The sequence below is a fragment of the Natrix helvetica genome (genome assembly GCF_964273705.1).
Source record: "Natrix helvetica genome assembly, chromosome: 3".
In the NCBI taxonomy this organism is placed as follows: domain Eukaryota; kingdom Metazoa; phylum Chordata; class Lepidosauria; order Squamata; family Natricidae; genus Natrix; species Natrix helvetica.
Genome location: NC_138549.1, coordinates 49,544,602 through 49,567,215, shown reverse-complemented (window position 1 = coordinate 49,567,215; position 22,614 = coordinate 49,544,602). Strand labels below are relative to the sequence as shown.

The 22,614-nt window shown below is 45.1% G+C and overlaps 1 protein-coding gene across 10 annotated transcripts in view; it reads left to right on the top strand.

Moving 5' to 3' along the window:
• MAP7D2 (MAP7 domain containing 2) overlaps positions 1-22,614 on the top strand; it is a 108,029-nt gene that overhangs the window by 69,738 nt on the left and 15,677 nt on the right. For 9 of the 10 annotated variants that reach the window (XM_081947965.1, XM_081947957.1, XM_081947961.1 and 6 more), the window contains 2 exons: positions 21,568-21,672; positions 22,366-22,419. In XM_081947965.1, coding sequence (XP_081804091.1) covers positions 21,568-21,672; positions 22,366-22,419 — 159 coding nt within the window. The remainder of the gene's footprint in view (positions 1-21,567; positions 21,673-22,365; positions 22,420-22,614) is intronic. The other variant, XM_081947960.1, reaches the window with a different exon arrangement.

Here is a 22,614-nt window from a genome sequence, read left to right as displayed (position 1 = left end):
TCTATTAATCAAAGTAAAGAACAAAAATCTATTGAAGGCCCAACAGACGAAACAAGAATACAAAAAAGATGTGATAAAATTAAGAATGGAGAGTTGGCAGAACAAAGCATTGCATGGCCAATTTCTGGAAAAAATAAAAGATAAAGTGGACAGTGAAAAAACTTGGTTATGGTTAACAGCAGGTACATTAAAGAAAGAAACAGAGTCACTAATCCTGGCTGCGCAAGAACAAGCTATCCGCACAAATGCCATTAAGACCAAAATCGAAAAATCCTCTGATGATGCCAAATGTAGACTTTGCAAAGAGGCTGATGAAACTGTTGACCACATACTCAGCTGCTGTAAAAAAATCGCGCAGACTGACTATAAAATGCGGCACAATTCAGTGGCACAAATGATCCACTGGAATTTGTGCAAAAATTATAACATTAAAACAGCAACAAACTGGTGGGAACATAAGCCTGAAAAAGTCGTCGAGGGTCAGATGGTCAAGATCTTGTGGGATTTTCGCATACAAACGGATAAAATACTGGTGCATAATACACCAGACATCACACTGGTTGAGAAAAAGAAGGTTACAATCATAGACATCGCAATACCAGGTGATAGCAGGGTTGAGGAGAAGGAACATGAAAAAGTCGCGAAATACCAGGACTTAAAAATTGAAATCCAACGATTATGGCACAAACCAGCAGTGGTAATTCCAGTGGTAATCGGCACACTGGGTGCTATTCCAAAAGCACTGGAATTACATTTAAAACAGTTAAAACTTGACAAAATCACCATCAGTCAAATGCAAAAAGCTGCACTGCTTGGATCTGCACGTATATTACGAAAATACGTTATGACGTCCTAGGCCCCTGGGTGGGGCCCGACTAGTAATCAATGCCAAATCCGGCGAATCAACTGGCCACTGTGATACAATCGTATAGTAGTAGTAGTAGTAGTAGTAGTAGTAGTAGTAGTAGTAGTAGTAGTAATAATAATAATAATAATAATAATAATAATAATAATAATAATAATAATAATAATAATAATATCCCTCCAAGGAGCTTTACCTTATCATGGTGGAGAGGCTTGCATGCTCTATGATCCTAAGGGCTATGCTGAACAGGTGCAACCATATCAGACAGGTCTTAGGAGGTGAAGGGCCAGACAAAATTTGCTCCACAACCCTTTCAAATATGGTGAATATGAGAAAAATGAAATTTATGTCGGCTGAACCGTCACCCGGATCAACAAGGGTTCCATTCGATGCTATGGCTCCTGGGCATTCTGTGCAAAATGAGCTACAGGGCTCAGCTCCCTCTGCTAGGCAACCAGGGCATGGAGCTGATGAGCTACTTGAAGAAAAATCAAAAAAGTGAAAAATCTGGACCAGGGAAGAAAACATCTCTATTATGGAAGCTTACTACCAATCCGAGCCAGCAAAACATGGATTTCAAAAATGAATGTATCAGATCTGAAAGGTGAATCACATGGACCGTGATATCAGTGAACAAAGGCTAATGGATCAATTATGTGTAATTTTGAGCTACAAATTTTTCACTGCAACAGAATTAACAGTAGTTGAAGAGAAAGCATGTGGTCTGAGCATATCAACAAAGAAGAGTAATACCAATAATGATTTGCAGACTCAAAAGCAAACTGAGGAAGAAAGAGGGGAAGAGGTTGCTGAGATCGATGAAGATAAAGAACAAGAAAGCACTGAAGAAAATAGCTGAGAAAATAAAACATCAAATGGAAGATGCCGAAAGAGCACCTTTGCTGAAGCTGAATCAAGTGAACTGGAAAGAATTGGGAAATGTTTTAAAGAAAATCAATGAGGCTGTGTAAACCATCCAAACCACTACATTAGCTGAAACAAACCAGCTGATGTATGCAACAGCCTTCATAACCACTAAAGAATTGGGTTTGAAAATACAAAAGAACCAAAGAGGCAAGAAGTGGAAGCCTAAGTGGAAAATTCGGTTAGAATTGAAGATCAAAAGATTTCATGGAGACTTGAGCAACTTGAAGAACCTAAGGCAAGGTCAGCTAAAGAACAAGCAGGTCAAAAGCAGCCTGGCAGCAAGATACGAGTTGGAGAACAAGGAGATTGCGGTAGTAATGGAAGAGCTGAAGCAGAGGGTTGTTGCTATTGCTGAAAAGATTAAACGATATTGTTAAGTAAGTAAGCTCCCTGTTAGGAGAGCGAGTGTGCAGAGAAGCGTAATGAGAGTGGTATGGAAGAACACACGAAAACCAGCATACAAGGACACTGAATAGTATAAAATACAGTAGTTTACTATGTGGAAATATAGAGGTATTCAGAGTGCAATTCACAGTCCAAGTCATACACGTTTCAGTCATTCAGTTATCAAATAGTCAGTCTAGCAAACAAAACAGCTAACAGTAGCAAACCACAGTACCTCACAATACACCGATCAGTGTCTAACAAATAAAGCTAACAGTCATTCTGGCTCCCTCTTATGGCTGCTTGAGGTAACAGAAACCATTTACATCTTTCAAGCATTTAAAATAACAGATACATTTGATACAATGATAGCTTATATACATTGCCAAGCCAAGCCTAGGCTTACATCCCTAACAGATATGAAAATCGAATAACTCACTTCAAGGAAAATCACAGTTCAGAGCAAATCAGCATCAGTTTTACAAGAGCTTAGAAAGTGGAGATAGAGTAACAACAAATGAAAAGCCTGATAAAGAGAAAGCTCTGAAATTCTGGAAGAACTTGTGGGAAAACAACAGGACACACAACAGAAATGCAAAATGGATCAAGCAGGTTGAGGATTCTGTTAAAGTGCATAAAATGGAAGATGTGAAAATAACAAAAGAAATGGTGCAAAGGCAGTCAAGAAAAGTGAAGAATTGGAGTGCACCTGGACCAGATGAGCTATATGGTTTCTGGCTAAAGGCACTTACAACTGTGCATGAAAGATTGGCAGCCCAAATGAACCAGATCTTAAAAACACCTGAAAATGATGAATGGATGACAACTGGAAGGACATTTTTGATCCAAAAAGATAAAGAAAGAGTAAACGACCCTGGAAACTATAGGCCAATCATCTGCTTGCCAACAACATACAAGCTCCTTACTGGCATCATTGCAAATCAAATTTACGGATACTTGAAAAGAAATGACTTGCTTCCTATAGAACAGAAAGGATGCTGCAAAAATTCAAGAGGAACAAAGGACCAACTGCTGATTGACAAGCTACTCCTAAAGAATTCACAGAAAAGACGAACCGCTCACACAGAGAGGGACTCCTCCGGGTGCCGTCCACTAGGCTGTGCCAGCGGACGACGCCTAGGGGAAGGGCCTTCTCTGTGATGGGCCCGACCCTCTGGAATGACCTCCCCCCCCCGACATTAGAATGACTACGGATCTCCGCTCCTTCCGCCAGAAACTTAAAACCCACCTATTCCAGCTAGCCGGCTTGGCCTAATTCCACCTATCCCACCTCAGTCCTATTTCTAAATTTTTAAAGATTGGTTTTAAGGTCCGTTTTTTAATTTTTATAAATTGTACAGGGGTTGTTTAATCTGATTTTTATTTATGTGTATGATTGTTTGTATGTTTTAAATTTATTCCTGTACACCGCCCTGAGTCCCTCCGGGGAGAGGGGGCGGTCTAGAAATTTAATAAATTATTATTATTATTATTAACCTGTTCATGGCTTGGATAGAGTATAAAAAAGCATTTGATTCAGTTCAAATCAAGAAATGCCTGAAAATCTTTGGCATCAGCAGCAACATTCAAAAATTTCTTTTTCTCATTGAATAGCACCAGTGCAGCCACCCTAGACTTTGCCAAAACTCTAGCCAAGTTTTTATTGATGGGAGAACCTGTAGCTTTATTAAGGGAGAACTGGTAGTTTAAAAATGCTTTAAAAAGTAAAAAAAAAGTTCAGGTGGTCATGCAGCACAGCTGATTGTCATACAGCTGATCATGGAAACTTTTTAAAAACTTGCTTTAGCATTTATAACTACTGGTTTGCCTGAGCGGGTAGTTAAACAATGCTTTAAAAAAGTAAAAAAAAAGTTCTGATGATCAACTGACAATCAGCTGTTCCACACAATTTACATGCGGGTACATGTGTGCCAAGCATGCATTTGGCATGCATGTGCACATGAACTTGCTGCTTCTGGGTGCAACAGCCATTGAGGATCGCCTGCAAGCTGGCGTCCCGGAAACAATATCTACTCTAATAAAAGCAGAGATCAAGATTTGGGTACTAACAGGGGACAAACAAGAAACTGCTCTCAATATAGGATACTCCTGCAGGCTTGTTTCCCAGAGTATGACTCTCATCCTCGTGAATGAAGACTCTTTGGATGCAACAAGCAGCATTAACGCACCATTGTGAAAATCTGGGAGACTCACTGGGCAAAGAAAATGATATTGCTTTGATTATAGATGGCCAGACTCTGAAGTATGCCCTATCCTTTGAAGTGAGGCAATCCTTCCTGGACCTAGCATTATCCTGCAAGGCTGCTCATTTGTTGCAGCTCCAGGCAGGGACACCGGCAGTTCTCGAGTTGGCGGAGCCGGACAGAAGAAGCTCAACAGGTGCGGCGAATGAGGGGAGGTCGGTGGACGGCGGTGGCAGCGTCTCTTTGACCAGGAGGGAGAAAGCTACAGGAAATGAGAATGGGCTGTTTTGACCAGCCACGACAGGCGGGAGAGCGCGGGGGTTCCGCGGACGACAGAGGGCCGCCTCCGGGGGAGACCCGTCGCGTCGGGGAGGACGGTCGCAACCCGTGTTGAGGGCCCATGATGGCGGACCCGTGCCAAACTACATCCCCCGGCAGGCGCCGCGCCCTCCCCCTCCGATTGGACATGCGCCGTTTCCCGAGGTACCCCATTTTGTGGGATTGAATGACTGGCCCCATTTTGTGGGATTGAATGACCGGCACCCGCCCGGGGCCCCCCCACTCGCGCCATGTCCTCCTCCACCACCGCCCCAGCGACGCCCCTCCCGCCCGCGCGGCTCTCGCGCCTACAGGAGAGGAGAGAGCTACGGCACATCAGCGACCGCCTGGTCCACTACATTGAGCGGGTGCGCGCGATGGAGCTGGAGAACGACCGGCTGCTGCAGGGACTGAGAACTGTTTATATTCTAGGGCAGACCTGATTTTACTGCAGGAGTCCCCCTCTCACAGGTTTGGCCCTCCGCCCTTAAGAGGGCCCACCTTGATGAGGGATACATTTATCTAGAGAGGTAGGCGAGTCTTAGGGGTTTTTTAGCTAAATGTCTGATTCATTTTAGGGGGTTCCAGGGTGGGGGGAGGGGCTAGTCAGACTGAGGGAGGGACTAATGCCAAGCCAGCGGGTGGAGTTAATAAGGAAGTGAGCGGAGCCATTAAGGGGGGGGGGAGTAGTGATATTCCAGAAGAGGGTCTTTTTATTCCAACGGTCGTGGGGAGGGGCAAGTGCGAGGGTAGCCAGAGATCTTATCGCCGGTTGGGAGACCGGGGCCGTGGTCGTTGGGTACGGCCGGTCATATGTCCCAACCCCCACAATCTAAGTGGTCAGGCCCTACAGAGCCAGGGCCTGAGACTGATGCTATGCAATGCCAGGTCCGTTGTCAACAAAGCCCCCCTCATTAACGACTTGGTGTCGGAGGGGGAGCCGGACCTGGCAGGAATCACGGAGACCTGGCTGGGCCACGAGGGAGGTCTCCCTCTTGTGGAAATGTGCCCGCCAGGTTACTGTGCATTTCATCAGTCACGGGCACTAGGCAGGGGTGGTGGGGTAGCGGTCATTGTGAGGGAAGGTCTCGAGCCGAGAGAGACCACTGTGCCACAGATAACCGGTTGTGAGTCCCTATGCGTGAAGTGGGGCCCAGGGAGACAGTTGGGCTTGCTGATTGTATACCTGGCTCCTCGCTATGCATCAGCAGCCCCACCTGAGCTCCTCGAGGTGATCGCCGAGATGGCAGTTGAGACCCCCAGGCTGTTGGTCATGGGGGACTTTAACTTGCCATCGGTAGGGGAGACATCCGAGGTAGCTCGGGAGTTCATGGCTTCCATGACAGCCATGGACCTGACCCAGGTAATTCAGGGCCCCACACACGAGGGAGGTCACACACTGGATCTTATCTTTGTCTCTGGCCGGTGGAGGAGTGATCTGGGAGTTGGGGATTTAGTTATTACACCCCTGTCATGGTCAGACCACTCACTTCTCCGGCTCGACTTCCCAGCCACTACTCCCCATCGCGGGGAGGTGGAACTGGAATGTCCAAGATGGTTCTGCCGCAGACGCCTGATGGAACCTGATAGGTTCCAGACGGAGCTTGGGCCATTTCCTGTAGCCGTGACCCGCACCCGGATGGAGGACCTAGTGGCTGCATGGAACAGTGCGGCCGCCGAGGCCTTGGACCGGGTTGCGCCTTTGCGGCCTCTCTTGCGGAAGCGAACCACCCAGGCCCCTTGGTTTACCGAGGAGCTGAGGGTGATGAAGTGCCGCAAGAGACGCCTAGAGAGCAGATGGAGATCGTCACGCTCTGAATCTGACTGATCACAGGTGAGAGCCCATTTACGGACTTACCTTGTGGCGTTAAGAGTGGCCAAGTGTCAGTATTGTGCCACCCTTATTGCGTCCGCAGATAACCGCCCTGCTGCCCTGTTTGGGGTAACCCGCTCCCTCTTTCAACAGAGGCCGCAGGAAACCCCTTTGCAGGGTAGAGCTGGTCTCTACTAGTGGTCTAGAGGGGACATCGGAGGTGGGTCTTGAGGCTCCACTCTGGGAGGAGTTTGACTCTGTTACTTCCGACGATATGGACAGGTTGCGTAGGCGACTGTGAGCCACCACATGTTTACTGGACCCGTGTCCCTCCTGGCTTGTACTGGCATCCTGGGAGGTCACACGAGGCTGGCTCCAGGAGTTAGTTAACGCTTCTTTGAGTGAGGGGTTCTTGCCGGCCATCCTGAAAGAGGCGGTGGTGAGGCCCCTACTCAAGAAGACCCAGCTTTGTTAGCCAACTACCCTGGACCCAGCTTTGTTAGCCAACTACCGTCCCGTCTCCAACCTTTGCTTTCTGGTGAAGGTTGTAGAGAGTGTGGTGGCACAACAGTTTCCACGCCACCTGGAGGAAACTGATTATCTGGACCCGCGCCAGTCCGGTTTCCGGCCCGGCCACAGCATGGAGACGACATTGGTCGCATTGGTGGATGATCTCTGGAGGGCCAGAGATGGGGGTTGCTCCTCCATCCTGGTCCTACTAGACCTCTCGGCGGCTTTTGATACCATCGACCATGGTATCCTATTGCATCGACTGGAGGGGCTGGGGGTGAGGGGCACCGTTCTGCGGTGGTTCTCCTCCTACCTCTCTGGCCGAGTGCAATTTGTATTGGCAGGGGGGCAGAGGTCGACCTCGAGGCCGCTCACTTGTGGGGTGCCACAGGGGTCGGTCCTCTCGCCTCTCCTGTTCAATACATATATGAAGCCGCTGGGTGAGATCATTCGTGGGTTCCAGTGACGTGCAGTGAGGTTTATGGCTGGTGAGGCTGGTGATGTTATCAGCGCGAGCCGCGGTCCCCTTCATGTTGACTCAGGAAGGAGGGAATGGGACCACGTGTGCAGGAGGCTGAAGCTGTTGAACCTCTGGGAATGGGACCACGGGTGCAGGAGGCTCCTCTAGCCTCAGCCTCCCTCCTGCCTCCCTCCTGCACACGTGGTCCCATTCCCCTCCTTCCTGACTCCTGAGTCAACATGAAGGGGACCACGGAGCGCGCTCCGCAGGACCGCGGCTCACGATCCACAGTCCCCTTTATGTTGACTCAGGAAGGCGGGGAATGGGACCACGTGTGCAGGAGGGAGGCTGAGGCTAGAGGAGCCTCCTGCACCCGTGGTCCCATTCCCAGACCACGTGTGCAGAAGGCTCCTCAGTGCCTTTTCCCTTTTCCCTTTTCCCTTTTTTTTTCATGATGAGAGCGGTGAGGCTCTGCCTCCCCTGCCTCCCCTGACCGCACGTCCCTGGTGGGTTCGGGGTAGATTACCATCTGTACGCGGATGATACCCAGCTGTACATCTCTACACCAAACCACCCCAACGATGCCGTCAAAGTGATGTCCCGGTGTCTGGAAGCCGTACGGATCTGGATGGGAAGTAACAGACTCAAGCTCAACCCGTCCAAGACGGAGTGGCTGTGGCTACCGGCACCCCGGTTCAACCAGCTGATTCCATCACTGGCCATTGGGGGCGAACATCTGGCCCCTGTGGATCGGGTATGCAATTTGGGCGTCCTCCTAGATGCCCGGCTGTCAATGGACGACCATGTGACAGCCGTGGCAAGGGGGACGTTTCACCAGGTTCGCCTGGTGCGCCAATTGCGTCCCCTATTGGACCGGAACGCCCTTCGCACAGTCACCCATGCGCTTGTGACGTCCTGGCTAGACTACTGTAACACTCTCTACATGGGGCTCCCCTTGAGATGCACCCGAAGACTGCAGTTGGTACAGAATGCGGCCGCGCGGGCAGTCTCAGGAGTTGCTAGATACTCCCACGTAACACCTCTCCTGCGCGGGCTGCACTGGCTACCTGTAGCTTTTCGGGTGCGTTTCAAGGTGCTGATTATCATCTTCAAAGCGCTCCATGGCACAGGGCCTAGTTATTTGAGGGATCGTATCCTGTCCCACACATCCCTTCGGCTGATTCGCTCACACAGAGAGGGACTCCTCCGGGTGCCGTCCACTAGGCTGTGCCAGCGGACGACACCCAGGGGAAGGGCCTTCTCTGTGATGGGCCCGACCCTCTGGAATGACCTTCCCCCTGATATTAGAACAACCACGGACCTCCGCTCCTTCCGTAAGAAGCTCAAAACCCACCTGTTTAATCTAGCCGGCTTGGCTTAATTCCAGCTCTCCCACCTCAGTCTGTATTTTTAAATTTCACGGGTTGGTCTTAGGCTAAGTTTTTAATTTTTATAAATTTGTACAGGGGTTTAAAGTTTAATCCGATTTTAACTATATTTATGATTATTTGTATGGTTTTTAATCTGGTACCAGTACACCGCCCCGAGTCCCTTTGGGGAGAGGGGGCAGTCTAAAAATCAAATAAAATAAATAATAAATAAATAAATAATGAAACAAACCAGTAGCAGACTTCAGAGCATTTCACCCCTGTGCCAAGGGACTATATTTTCTGGCCACTTTGGACTGAGTTGCAGGATACATATGTGTGCCTGTGTGAGTGTGCTGCTGCTTGGAATGATGCTTCTCTTAAGTATGTGTGGTGATCTAATGCGGCAATCTCATGGCGCTGTGATATAACAGCCTGAAAGTCACTCCTTTTGCAATGCAAGGTTTATTTTGTATCTTTCCAGAGACAGAGAGAACGTGGTGGAATTTCCTTACAGTTATTTCCTTGATGTGTGGGTTGGGAAGTGGAGGTGGGGAGTGGGAGGGAGGGAGAGAGCGAGAGAGAGTGAGGGAGAGAAAGAAAGAGAGAGGGAGACAGAGAGAGAAAGAGAGAGAGATCAGGGAGAGAGGGGGAGGAGAGGGAGATAGAGAGGGAGATAGAGAGAAAAAGCGAAAGAGAGATGAGAGAGAGGGAGGGAGAGGGTGACAGAAAAAGAGAAAGAGAGAAATAGAGAGAAAGAAATGAGAGAGAGGGATAAGAGGGAGATAGTTAGAAAGAGAGAAAGAGATGAGAGAGAGAAAGAGAGATGAGAGAAGGGAGATAGAGAGGGAGGGAGAAAGAGAGGTGAGAAGATGGAAGGAGGGAGAGGAAGAGATGGGAGAGAGAGGGAGATACCTATTTCCCATATAAAAGTAAAAATGGGGAGCCAAAAAACCTGGGTAGGCATGGCTGTGGGGAGGTCATGTGACTGGGTGGGAGTGAGTGACATTGAGTTGGCAATGCCCACCCAGGTTTTGTCGCTCCCAGTGTTTTGTTTTCTGTGGGAAACAGCCCCAAGTGGTTTTTTTGAGTATTTAAGGTAGCAGACCCCTGGTATATGTGTTTATGCAGCACCTCATTAATTAATTGCATAAATATGGGGGGGGGAGCAGCCTGAAGGGCATGACTTTAAATTGGAAACTCCTGATGGGGTAATTAAATGTGGTTTTCCACTCGTCCCCTTCCTTTATCCTCACTCGGTAATATGCCTTTCCCCTTTGATAGGTGAGCTAACATGTCTTTTATTAGAGGGAGTGGGTAGATATTTTCCACACAAGCCCTATTAATTCCTCTAAAATCAACGCCCAGCCTCATCGATCCATTCTTTTTCTCCTTGAATAGCACCAGTGCAGCCACTGTAGAGTTTGCTGACTGTATGAGCCCTCTGGCCAAGTTTTTATTGATGCACTTCCTTAACTCCTTCATTTCCCTCGGGGTCATTGAGTACAGCTTCAGTTTGGGTAGCTTCGCCCCGGCACAATATCTATTGCGCAGTCAGTGGATCAGTGAGGGGGCAGTATGTTACACTCTGCCTCACTGAAAATTTCTGTGGGGTCTTGGTATTCCTTGGGAATCAGGGTGATTCCTGGAGGCTGTTCAGTCATGGCTTTTACTTTATCATTCTGCTTAGTGTCCTCTAGCCGTTGGACAGCTCCCTTCTCAGGGCTGCTGGGAGGGGAGAGAGAGCCTATTCCTAGCCTTAGCTTTCTCTCCCTTCTTTCCCACCAAATGATAGGAGCCCATTTGTCCAGCCAGGACAGTCCCAGAATCACCGTTTTGGTCATTTTTGGTGCCACCATGAAGCGGATGTTTTCCTAGTGCCTGCCCATCTCTAGCCTTACCGGTTCAGTGAGGAGTGTGGTATCAACGATCCATTGATTTGCTTGAATCTTATGGGTTGGGTCAGGGTCCTCACCATGATTCCTAGCTTCAGGAAAGTTTGCAAGCTGCTTAGGCAGCTGAATCTATTATGGCCTCTACATCCCCCTGGGCTCTGGATTTTAGTGCTATCATTTTCAAGGTGGATGGTGGTGGCAAAGGGGTGGATGGCTTCACTTACTATTGGGTCACTCTCACCCTCTTCGTCGCTGTTGTAGGGCACCGGCTGCTGGATATCCTCAGCTGGAGTTCTCTCCCCTTCACTTATACGGGGAGATCCTTGATGGGTGAACTTCCCCCTCTCTCTTGATTTACTGGGGAGTTTCTTCACCTTGGCATTGCAGTGGCTTCACCCTGGGTTGGGGAGTGGGAGTGTGACAATCAGCAGCCCAGTGGCTTTGCTTCCTGCAGGAAAAGCATTTGATGGGCGGTCCCAAAGTTCCGCTGGAGAAGTCTGTGGCTTGACTGAGGATTGATCGTCTCCCCAGTTGTTCCTTTTTCAGTTGGGCCTTTGGCTTTGGCTCTGTGGCTCCATGCCACTTGCATCGTTTGAGCTCGAGGTCCATTGCTACTGCCATCTGGTAACACTGGGGGAACTGATCAGAGACTCCTCGGTAAACACAGGTATTCAGCAGCTCACAGTCTAGGCCTATGATGGCAAACCTATGGTATATGTGCCACAAGTGGCACACAGAGCCATATTAGCCAGCATGGCAACCCTCAGGTCCAGTGCATATGTGCGTGCCAACCAGCTGATTTTCAGTCTTCTGGGAGGGCAGGTGAGACTGTTTTTCGCTCCCCCCAGGCTTCAGGAAAGCCTCTGGAGCCTGGGGAGGGTAGAAAATAGCCAAACGGCTTAACCGGAAGTTTGGGAACGAACTTCTGGTTGGCCCATTGGACAAGGGAAAGCCTCAGGAGCCTGGGGAGGGTAAAAACTCTCCCCCACACACAGGGGGCTTACACGCATGCATGGGGGGATTGCACGTGCATGCATGGAGGGTTGCACGTGCATGCGGTGGCTGGCTATCATGTGCACACGCACAGTTTTGGCACACCTTTAGAAAAAGGTTAGCCATCACTGGTCTAGGCCCTCTTTAAAGATGTAGACCAGTAGCCTCTCTGGCCACTGTGCAGTCTACCAGTCACTTTTTGGAACTCTGACATACTATTTGGTGGGTCAAGCCCTCTGCATTAGTTCATGGATGTCAACTTCAGCTTGCAGAGCCTAGAGCTGTCCTTGAACCTAGACTTCAGCTCTTGAAGGAAGGTGTCAATGTTCCCTACTCGTCATGGAGCTGGGTCACCTATTCAGCTGTCTCTCCTTCCAGGTTCACTGTAGTCTTCCATGTGGTCATCTAGGTGAGCCCAACCTGGGTCATAAAGAAAGCCAGTTTGAGTCCCCGTTGAAGGTGACTTCCATAGTGGGAGGTGCAGCTGGTTGAGAAGGAGGAGGAGAAGGTTGCATCATTACCCAAGCTGGAGGCCAGTTGTCAGGAGCCCAGTTGGCCCCAAGGTAATATGCCCAAGGGGGGCTCGCCATCCTGGAGGGTTGGGAATGTGGCCGGGAAGGCTTGCTACCTGATGGCGGTGTGGGCTCTGTTGTTGGCCCGGGCCTGACCGAGCCGACTGCAGCAGAAGAGGGCTAGCCAGCTGTGTTGCTGCCACTGGAGCCAGATCGTAGCAGGGCAGGAAAGTCAGGACTCTCTCTGGCCATTTTAGCCCATCCACCTGCCCCATCCCTTTGAATCTCTCCTGCAGGGTCTGCACTGCTGGCCCAGGGTGAGCTGTCACATATCTCCATTCTACAGACTTGTTTAGCTAAGGAGGCTTTCCCTATCTCCAGTGCAGGGTGAAAGTGGCCAACTCCCATGTAGATGTGGGTGGGACTTCCATCCCAAGCCTCTGAACGGAGCCCTAGCACCTGAGGTCCTCTTTGGCCTGGTACAAGTCCCCGGTATCTGTCACCTCTGCTTGGACCTTGGGCCTTCGACCAAGGGCGACCTCTGTCAACGTCACTGTGGTCTGCAGGGCCTTGGGGTCTGCAGGCTCTACCTGGGGGCCGGTTCTTCCCCTGCTTCTGTGGTCTCTCCTGAGTCTTCTCTGCTCTCCTCAAAAGATCGGGTGAGCCACAGGGGCTCAGGACCCCAGAGAGTGGCTCTATTTGGAGCGGAAAGTTAGGAAAGTTGGTTTAATGTCACTGTTCCAAGTAATGCACCCATTGAAATCAGAACTCCAAGGCAGGTAAATTCCTCAAAGGACATGTTTATTGGATACATAATATCAGCACAGCCAGTGAAAACCAACTCTGAATGTTCCCGTGGTTTTCACATAATTAAAAGAGTAAAACTTCCCCCTCCAAAGTGTCATCAGTCACATTCACCAATGAATATAGCTGGCAGGCTCCTCTCCTCCTTCACCAGCCACCTGTTCCGATTTTCTTGGTTCCCACTGGAAAAATTTTTATTTTGACTATAAGATGGGCTATCTACTTCCCCCCTTCCTCTCTCAGGCTTTGTGGCAACTGTGAGGCAGCACAAGATGGCTTCAACCAGGATCACTTCAGAATTGACACCGGCAGCAGATGGAGGCATGGGGGAAGCAGGTGATCCCAAATCCCATCTGGGTGCCTGTTCAGCACAGCCACAGGCAAGCCAAGAGACAATGGGAAGGAGTGAGCAATATGTTGGGATCACCTCTGCCTCCGCCTGACTCTACTGCACACCTTTGCCCAGAGGGAAATGAAACCTTGTCTGTTTGCAAAGGAGATGCTTTAACCTAATCAAAGGGGACCTAATCGCTTTCTTTCAAACTGTCACCTTTGCAAGCATATGAAGATTTCAGTGTTCATCATTTCTCCATCTGGGCAAAAAGTGTTTGGTCAAGTGAAAGAGGAACAAAACAGCGAGCGAAGGAAGAGGGTGCTTTTGCCTTCTGTACCCCCTCCCCTCCCAGGCTGTACTTTTGCCTCCCCAAATTCTTGATGGGCATCAGGAGTGGAATGGGGCAGGAAGTGGCTGGGAAATAAGGAGGGAAATCCACAGTCACTCATATATTGATAAGCCGGGATGGGGGGGGTTGAACGATTTGTGGCATCCTGCCCCACCGCTGATGAGCCAAGGTCGGAATTCTTGACACTTCCCCAGGAACACCAGGAAAAGGAGTAAAAGGGGTGCCACAACAAAGATTTGGGTGACGGGTGAGAGGGGCAGACAGGGCTAATCCAACCTAGCGCTCACTCTGTTTTGTTTAAGGGGTTCCTTTAGGAGAGAGAATAATGGTTTGATATACTGGTTGAATGTGTAGCATGTGTTGTGTCTACTTTGCAGAAGGGAGTGGGGAAAACACTAGTTTTGATTAGTGCGCAGCAGCATAGCGTGGGGGGGGGAGTGAGAGAAGAGAGACAAAAAGCTTCTTTTTTTCATGCTTTATTTATATAACACTCAATTTTCATCAAACAGTGTGTATTCTGGGTACAATTATATTTAGATCATCATATTTATACATCTTCCTTATATTTAATCATCACCAACATAATAATAGCAAAATTATAATATACTAACTTTAATACTTAACATTTAACATCATCTTTAATGACTCTCCTCTATACCATTACCTCCCTTTATATCTCCTCCTTTCTAACTTCTGCTGCTATTATCTAGCCATTGATAAAATGTGTCAAAGATCAAAAATATTCAGTTTCTTCTTCATCCTTAATGACAAGTGTTAATCTATCCATTTCTGCACAATCTAATATTTTTTTAATTACATTCTCCTCAGACGGAATCTCATCACTTTTCCATTGTTGTGCAAATACAATTTTAGTTGCCATTAATATATGCAAAATCAAATATGCAGTCTTTTATTCATATTTTTCTGGTAATATGCCCAACAAAAATATCTCTGGTTTTAGGTCTATAAGTAGTTTTATCATTTTTTCCAGCCATGTGTGTATTTTTGTTCAATATTTCCTTGCTCTTGGGCATGTCCACCACATGTGGTAATATGAACGAAATGTTTGATTACACTTCCAACATTTATCCGACCTATCTTTAAATATTTTTGCCAGTCTTGCCAGCAAAAAATGCCATCTATAAAACATTTTATACAAGTTTTCTTTATATGTTTTCAACATTGTCAGTTTAATATTTCTATCCCACAATTTCTGCCACTTGTCTAATTCTATTGCGTATCCAAAAATTTTAGTCCAAGCAATCATTGTCTCCTTTACCTGCTCACTTTCAAGTTTAATACTTAATAAATAACAATATAATTTCTTTATCAATTTATCATCTGTTCCAGTCAATATCTGATCTAATTTTGTTAGCTCTTTGTTAAAACCATGCAGTTTAGCATCTTTCTCATAACATGATTGTTTCTGCATAAGAGGCCACCATGCTATATCTATCCCCTGACTTCTAAATTCCTGTTTTGTTTTTAACTCCCCTTTATCATTCAATATGTCCTTATATCTTACAATTTTTTCCATATTAATAATATTAGGATGTACGAAAGCCTCCATAGTGGAAAGCCAGATTGGTATTTTCAAATAATGTTGTTCTTTTATCTTAGTATATACTAATAACAATGCATTTCTTACATAGTGTCTCTGAAAATAACTATGTATTTTATTCTTACCATACCATAAGAAAGCATGCCAATCTAATTGGAGATCATGCCCTTCTAATGTTAATAGTTGTTCTGTCCCGTGATTCTAATGAATATGCAGACATAGGCTTGGCTGTCTGCCATGACTAATTACAGAGATAAAGCCACCCCTTGGCTAGGAGCCTAGAATGCTATCTTCAAGAAACCAATATTAGACTTACGGAATGCTTTCTCAACGGCTAGTGAAATGCACTGTTGTTTCCTGCAAAGATTCCCCTCCCGTCGCTCCACCTGTAAACTCTTTGGGAGGGGCCACAACCGTAGCCAGCTGTCCCTATTTCCTTCTATGACAGCTTCTCCACAGCTTCTCCCTTCCCTGCTCAGCTCTACGCACACACACATCAGGGACAACCTCCCTCTGTTCCTCCTTACTGCTCCCTGACTCAGATGCCACCTGGTGGCCAACAGGCCACTCTAGTCCCTGCTCTGACTCCAAACACCCTCTAGAGTCTTCCTCATCCTCCAGAAATTCATAATGGTCATTGCTGTCAGAGTCCACCAACAGCTCAACCAGCCGCTGCTGGGCCACAACACTATCCCTCACCGCAGGGCGCTTCCCCCAGTCTGATGCTCAGGGTGTGGCTTAGCTGGGAATTGTTCATGGAAGGCCTGAACCAAAGCAGGTGCATGCACGGAGGTCGCATCCTCCCAGGTAACATCCTCCGACTCTCGGCCTTTCCATTCCACCAGGTATTGGAACCTTCCTTTCAGCCATCGGGGAATCCTGGATCCTGGCAACTTCGTACTTGGCCAGCACCTCATTGGCACTGTTAGGGTGTGAATTTCACCCTGAATTAAGGAGGTGAGGATCTTGGCATTCCTTGTAGCATACTTTTGAATAAGCGAAAATAAACCCGAAAGCAAGATCTAATAAAAACATTTTTAATATAAAAGAAAATAAAAATACAAAATTGCTAACTCAGTTAACTACATTTTGGCAAGAGCTATGTGCCTGCCTCCTGGCAAGCAAACAAAAGATCAGAAGAGAAAGTAAAGGAATGTGAAGGAGCATGCGTACTAAATCACTTGCAGATAAGAACTGTAACATGTGCAGTAAATCTCAGCACAGCTAGCAAACCAATTAATGCAGTGACACCCCTTCTTTTGCTAGTTGGGCTGATGTCATCAAATCATCAAATAAGGCACATCTTCCGCAGATACTTGTGTTGAGCTGCTGGAAGCAGTTTGTTGAGCATGTCAGCAATTTGATCATGTGTAGATACATATTGCAATTTAACAAAACCTTGTTTAACTAATTGCTTTGTGTTTTGATAACGAATGTCAATGTGTCTGGACCTAGAACCTGTGAAATGTGACCCAGAAATATAAACCACCGATTCATTATCTTCCATCACGGTGATTGGTCAAATTGGACGTGTCCAGATATCTGCGATCAAAGCATCAAACCATGTTAGAGAATTACATGCATCCGAAACACAAGCATATTTAGCTTCAATAGATGAACACGAAACAAAACTCTGTTTTCTCACTTGCCAGTAAACAGGACATCCATTCAGGAACATCATGTAACCTGAAGTGCTTTTGTGTGATTTCTTATCACTTGCCCAATCAGAATCTGCATAACAACATAATTCTGCATAATCAGTATGTGTTGGTTCTAGCAATAACTTCATGTGTTTAGTTACCTACATGTCGTGATAAGAGATTAACACTAAGTGCAATGTCGGGTTTGTTCCAACTACTAATGTACAACAGTGACTGAAGGATAAAGTGTTCGATCCTCGAACTCAGGACTTGATTCATGTGTCAAGTTGTGAAAATCTGTTTGCATGGGTGTCTTTGTTGTGTTAGCATCTTTCATGTTGCAATGATGCAGAATGTGGTCAATTTTCTCCTCTTGTGAAAGACTGAACCCCTCCGTGTTTTGTCAATCTGAACACCTAAATAAGTGCTAATATGACCTAAAGATTTCAATGTGAAGTATCTCTGCAAACCTTTAGCAAAAATCTCACTCATTTTCTTATTTGGACCAATATAAACAATATCATCAACATAAACAAGAATTATCTCACATGCATTGTTAGATCTTTTTGTGAACATGCATTCATCAGTTTCGGACTTAACAAAGCCCATTGAATTTAGTTTGTCAGTAAGACATAAGTACCACATTAAACCTGACTGTTTTAGACCATAAAGATTTTTGTTCAGGAACCAGGTATCCCATTCTTGCTGTCGGAATCTTGGCGGTCCTCTCACGTAGATCTCTTCATCTAGGTCAGCATGTAGATAAGCCATGTCCACATCAAACTGGAAAACTTCTAAACCAAGAATAGTTGCAGTGGTTAAAGCAATTTTTACACTCTCAGTTCTTACTGTTGGTGAGTAAGTGTAGAAAGGAGTTTGATTTATTACACTGCTCCAAGTACGGTTGACAATGTAATTTGCATATTTGATAGCTTCACCCCAGTATATGTTACTGAGATTGGCGTCTTCTAGGAGACAACACATCATGGTTTGTAGAACCCCTTGTCTTCATTCTGTAACTCCGTTATGAGCTGGTGTGTATGGAGCGGATGTCTGATGAAGAATTCCATTCTTACGCATCCAGTCCTGGAAACGCTGAGACATGAATTCTGCACCACGGTCACTCTGGATTCTGGCGATGTGAACTTGATATTGGGTAGAAACAAATGCTGCAAAGTCTTTAAAGATCTGAAAGGTCTCAGATTTCTCTTTCATGGGATATACAAATCCATATCTAGAATGATTATCAACAATTGTTAGAAAATACTTTCTACCATCAATTGTTGGTGGAAAAGGACCCACTATGTCAGTGTGTACCAAATCAAAAATGCGTGTTGACAGGCGTGTAGCATGTTTGGGAATGGCTGCTGCTTTGGATTTAGCTTTCCTGCAAACTGCACAATCCAAAAACACCTTACACCCCTTTAGATCCAAACCTTTTGCGAACTCTGGCATTTTTCTAAGAATACGGAAACTGGCGTTCCCCAATCTTCTATGCCACTTGTGGATACACCTGGAATGCAAAGGTTTACCAGTTAGTGAATTTTCAACATTAACAGTTTCATGAGGAACCTCAGGCTTGCTCTGAGCAACCTGCTTCCTTATTTTCTGTTTGTTGGCTTTAGGAGCCTTTGAAGTAGCAACAGGATCTTTCTCTCTGAACTAACTTTCTCTGGGCCTGTGCTTTCCCTTTTTGGAGTTGCATACTTACCTGTGCTTGCCATTTAGGCTTTGGCTTTAAGTAATAAACACCACCAATCAGCATGGTTTCAGCAACAATATCTCCATCTTTAACTATGTAACTTGCTTTCTCGAGGTGGTGAACCAGGAACTTTAACTCTCTGGACAAGTGACTTTGACTAAGCAAATTATTGGTTGCTGAAGGTATGTAATAAACATCAGGGATGAGTGTATTGAGCTCTTCAACATAAACAGTTCCTTTTCCCATGACCTTACAAGGGTGGTTGGAGAAGGAATACAGTTCTCGAAATTCAGGTTCAGGCCCGTGCATCTCTGTGAAGATTTCCTTTCTGTAGGTAACGTGTAGCTGCTCCACTATCCAAAGTCCACAGAAGCTGTCTGTCATACTCTGGATCAGGTTGTGGATCGTTGGTTAAGACCAATGTGGCGAGTGGAGCTTGTGGATCACGCCTTGGACCACGACGACCTTGTCTTCCGCCTATACGTCTGCCTCTGGAGTCTGTTCCTCTGGGCTGGTATGTGACGGGAGCTGGAACTCGTTGGAGACAATCCTGGGTGTCATGTCCCATACGGTTACAGTTGTAGCATCTTGGCATCCTTGGAGCGTAGGCTCTTCCTCGGAAGGGACGTCTCGCTGGAGCTCTTGACGCTGGTGGCCCTCGTAAATGCGGTGTGGCTAACATAAGTGATCCTTCTTCAATTAAAAGTCTGCATACATTATTAACAGTGCGTTGGGCAATAGGCACATGGTTAATCTTTGCAATGGCATCTCTCCATTCATAATTCAATGAGTTAATGATAATGCTGATCATTTCGACATCATCGATAACATGGCCTTTTTCTCTCAATTCTTTTCTCATTTCTTTCAGTTTGGTCAAATGTCCACCAATTTGTTCACCAGGTTTCAACTTCGAACCATGGAACTCAGACATGAGCAAACATGAAGATTCAATTGAAATGGGTCTGTAGCAATCTTCCAGATGGGCCCAAATTTGTTGGGCTGTTGCATTAGGCGAAAAAATAACCCGCAGTTCAGTTTCCATGGACATCAACAATGTTGTGCAAGCCTTAGTCTCTAAGTCTCTTATTGCAGGAGTCCATGGCTGGGCAGGAGGATTAAACACCATACAATGGGTACCTTCTCTGCAAAGCAAAATTGAAATCTCACTGACCCAGGCTTTATAATTTTGTCCTGACATCTTTAATTTGGACTCACTAGTCAGTGGAGGAGCAAAGAATGCTTGTTGAGGGATGTGCATTTGAAATGCTTGCTGTTGCCCTGCAACTGGAGCTGGTTGTTGCACCAGGGGTTGCTGTAACTTAACCTGTGGTTGTTTTGTTATAGCTGGAGCTGGTGTTTGGGCAGCAAAATTAACATGGCTTGCTTGGGTGGCAGGTATCTGCCTTTGCTGTATTAAGTATTGTTGTACTCTATCTGAGAAGGCACGTGCACCATCAATGGATGCTGAAGAATCATACATATCTCCTTGTGCGTGGGAGTGAATTTGCTGTGGCGGCAAGGGCTTTGGCCAAGTGTTGAGTGATACCCCAAACTCCAAGAAGAAAAAAGGGTAATGATGATGGATTTAAGAAGAGAAATTTTTTCAGAAGCACGATTGACATCTAAAGACAAGCTAATTTTAATAACAACTGGTGGGCAATGAGATTATCTGAGAGATCCTTCAAGCAACAAAGTGCAGAGAGAAGTCTATAAAAACTTTATAAAGGAAATAAAAGAAGACTGACACCACAATTGGCAAGAGAGATAAGACTGTTTTGTTACTGGAAAGATACAGGTTGATAATAAAAGTTGATAATAAAATATTACTTAATTTTTGGTTGATTAATAAGTAGGAATTTAGTAATTCTTAGATTGTTTTAGATTGTTATTAAATATTTATTTGTCAACAAGTAATTAACTATAATAACAATGAAATGATAATGGATACAGCTTAATGATATGTACTGGCAAACTAGTAAAAGAAATTCGGATATAAATTGCAAATTGTGATCTGGGAAAAAGACATAAATTTTATTAACAAATTCTTATTTAGGTCTTGTCATAAAGGTGTAATGTTTTTTGGGTTTGACGAGAGGAGGTGGGATATAAATAGTAAATGATTTTTAGACAATTATAATAACAAGGAAATGTCAATGGATATTTTTTAGTGATGTATACATGCTCAGGTATTGGTAAAAGCAACTTGGATATAAACTCTAAACAGCAAGTATTTGCAAATAGTATTTGCACTGCACCAAGGGGCTGGCAGGCTGCAGCAGCTGCTGGACACCATTGGCCCCCACGTGCCCGCTGCCTCTCGTGCTGCCCACATCCATCCCCCGGGCTGATTTTTTGGGGTAGGGCTTATATTAGGCCCACCCCAAATAAATCAGGCTAGGGCTTGTTTTCCAGGTGACTCTTTTTTTGGGGGAAAACATGCTGCTGTTGCTGCTAATAATAATAATAGTAATAATCCAAACAGACAGACATCTGACCTACCACATGCCTGACATCACTATTGTGGAAAAGAAAAAAGTCTGGTTCATTGATATTGCAATATCAGGAGATGCACAAATTGAAGAGAAACAATTAGAAAAAAATAATGAAATACTGCAATCTGCAAATTGAAGTTGAGTGATTGTGGAGGAAGAAATCAATGGTTGTACCAATAGTAATAGGAGCACTTGGAGCAATAGCCAAAGGGTTGCCTCGATACATGGAAATTTAGAATTTATCAAACTGGAATATTCTGACTTTGCAAAAAACCACCTTACTTGGAACTGCTTATATACTCAGACATTATCTTAATAGCTCTTAGGTCCTTGTTTAGGACTTGAACTGTTAAGTTTTTACCAATTCCAGACCATGAAGTGAATTGAAAATTAAATGTTTAATAATAATAACAATACGTTGGCTTGAATTTAATTAGAAAGAAGCAGCAGAAGCGAAAGCACGAGAGGCAGCTGAACATTTACGTTTAGAAAAGGAACAAATTATGCAGCAGATAGAGCAAGAAAGACAAGAACGAAAGAAGGTAACAATTTATTCAAATCAAATCTTGTTCCACTGTTATTTTACATTGTTCTATTGCAATGTAAAACGCTGCTGTAAGAAAGGAGCTGTCAGTTACAAAAAATAAATGATTCAATTACATTCTCAGTATGAAATGCAATAACAAATTACAAACTATTCAGAATTAATTTTTTCAAGTTTATTAGAACTATTTCTAATAGTTCTCTATTAGGGCTTATCTACAGTATATAACAATAGTAAAATGATCAATCAGTAATGCCAACACCCTTCTATTACCAAATTAATTGTGTAAGATGCAGAATCTTCTGCATCTTACACAATTAATTTGGTAATAGAAGGGTGTTGGCATTACTGATTGATCATTTTACTATTGTTATATACTGTAGATAAGCCCCATCTTGCCTGGAGAGAGGTGGAAATTTTAATATAACATTTCCAAATCATTACAGTACTTCTACCAAATTAAAACTAAAAGAAGATATGCTATAGATGCCAATAACAATGAGGGCTTTTTTGAAGTGATACCAAGAATACAAAGCAAACAAATAGCAATGGCTTATGATCTGATTATACATTTGTAGAATCCTGTACATTGATTCAAAGCTTTTTGGAAAATGAATCTCCCCATATTATATACTTCTTTAATTTAGTTGTTAAATGAGGAAAGCAAACTGTTTTTTTTTTCTCATTTCAGCGTATAGATGAAATAATGAAAAGGACAAGAAAAAATGAAATAGCAGAAATCAAGGTATTAGAAAGAAGTTCTTTTAATAGAAAATGCAGAATGTTGTAAACTGGTTCATCCAGAAATCCTCATATTATTCCCCAACTTTAATTTAACAGAATAACTAGATAATTTAATCTTATCTCTTGTTGTATTTGTTGCATGTATCCACTATGTAAAGGACAGAGGTGAAACAAAGTCTTCTTTAAACCCTCTTAG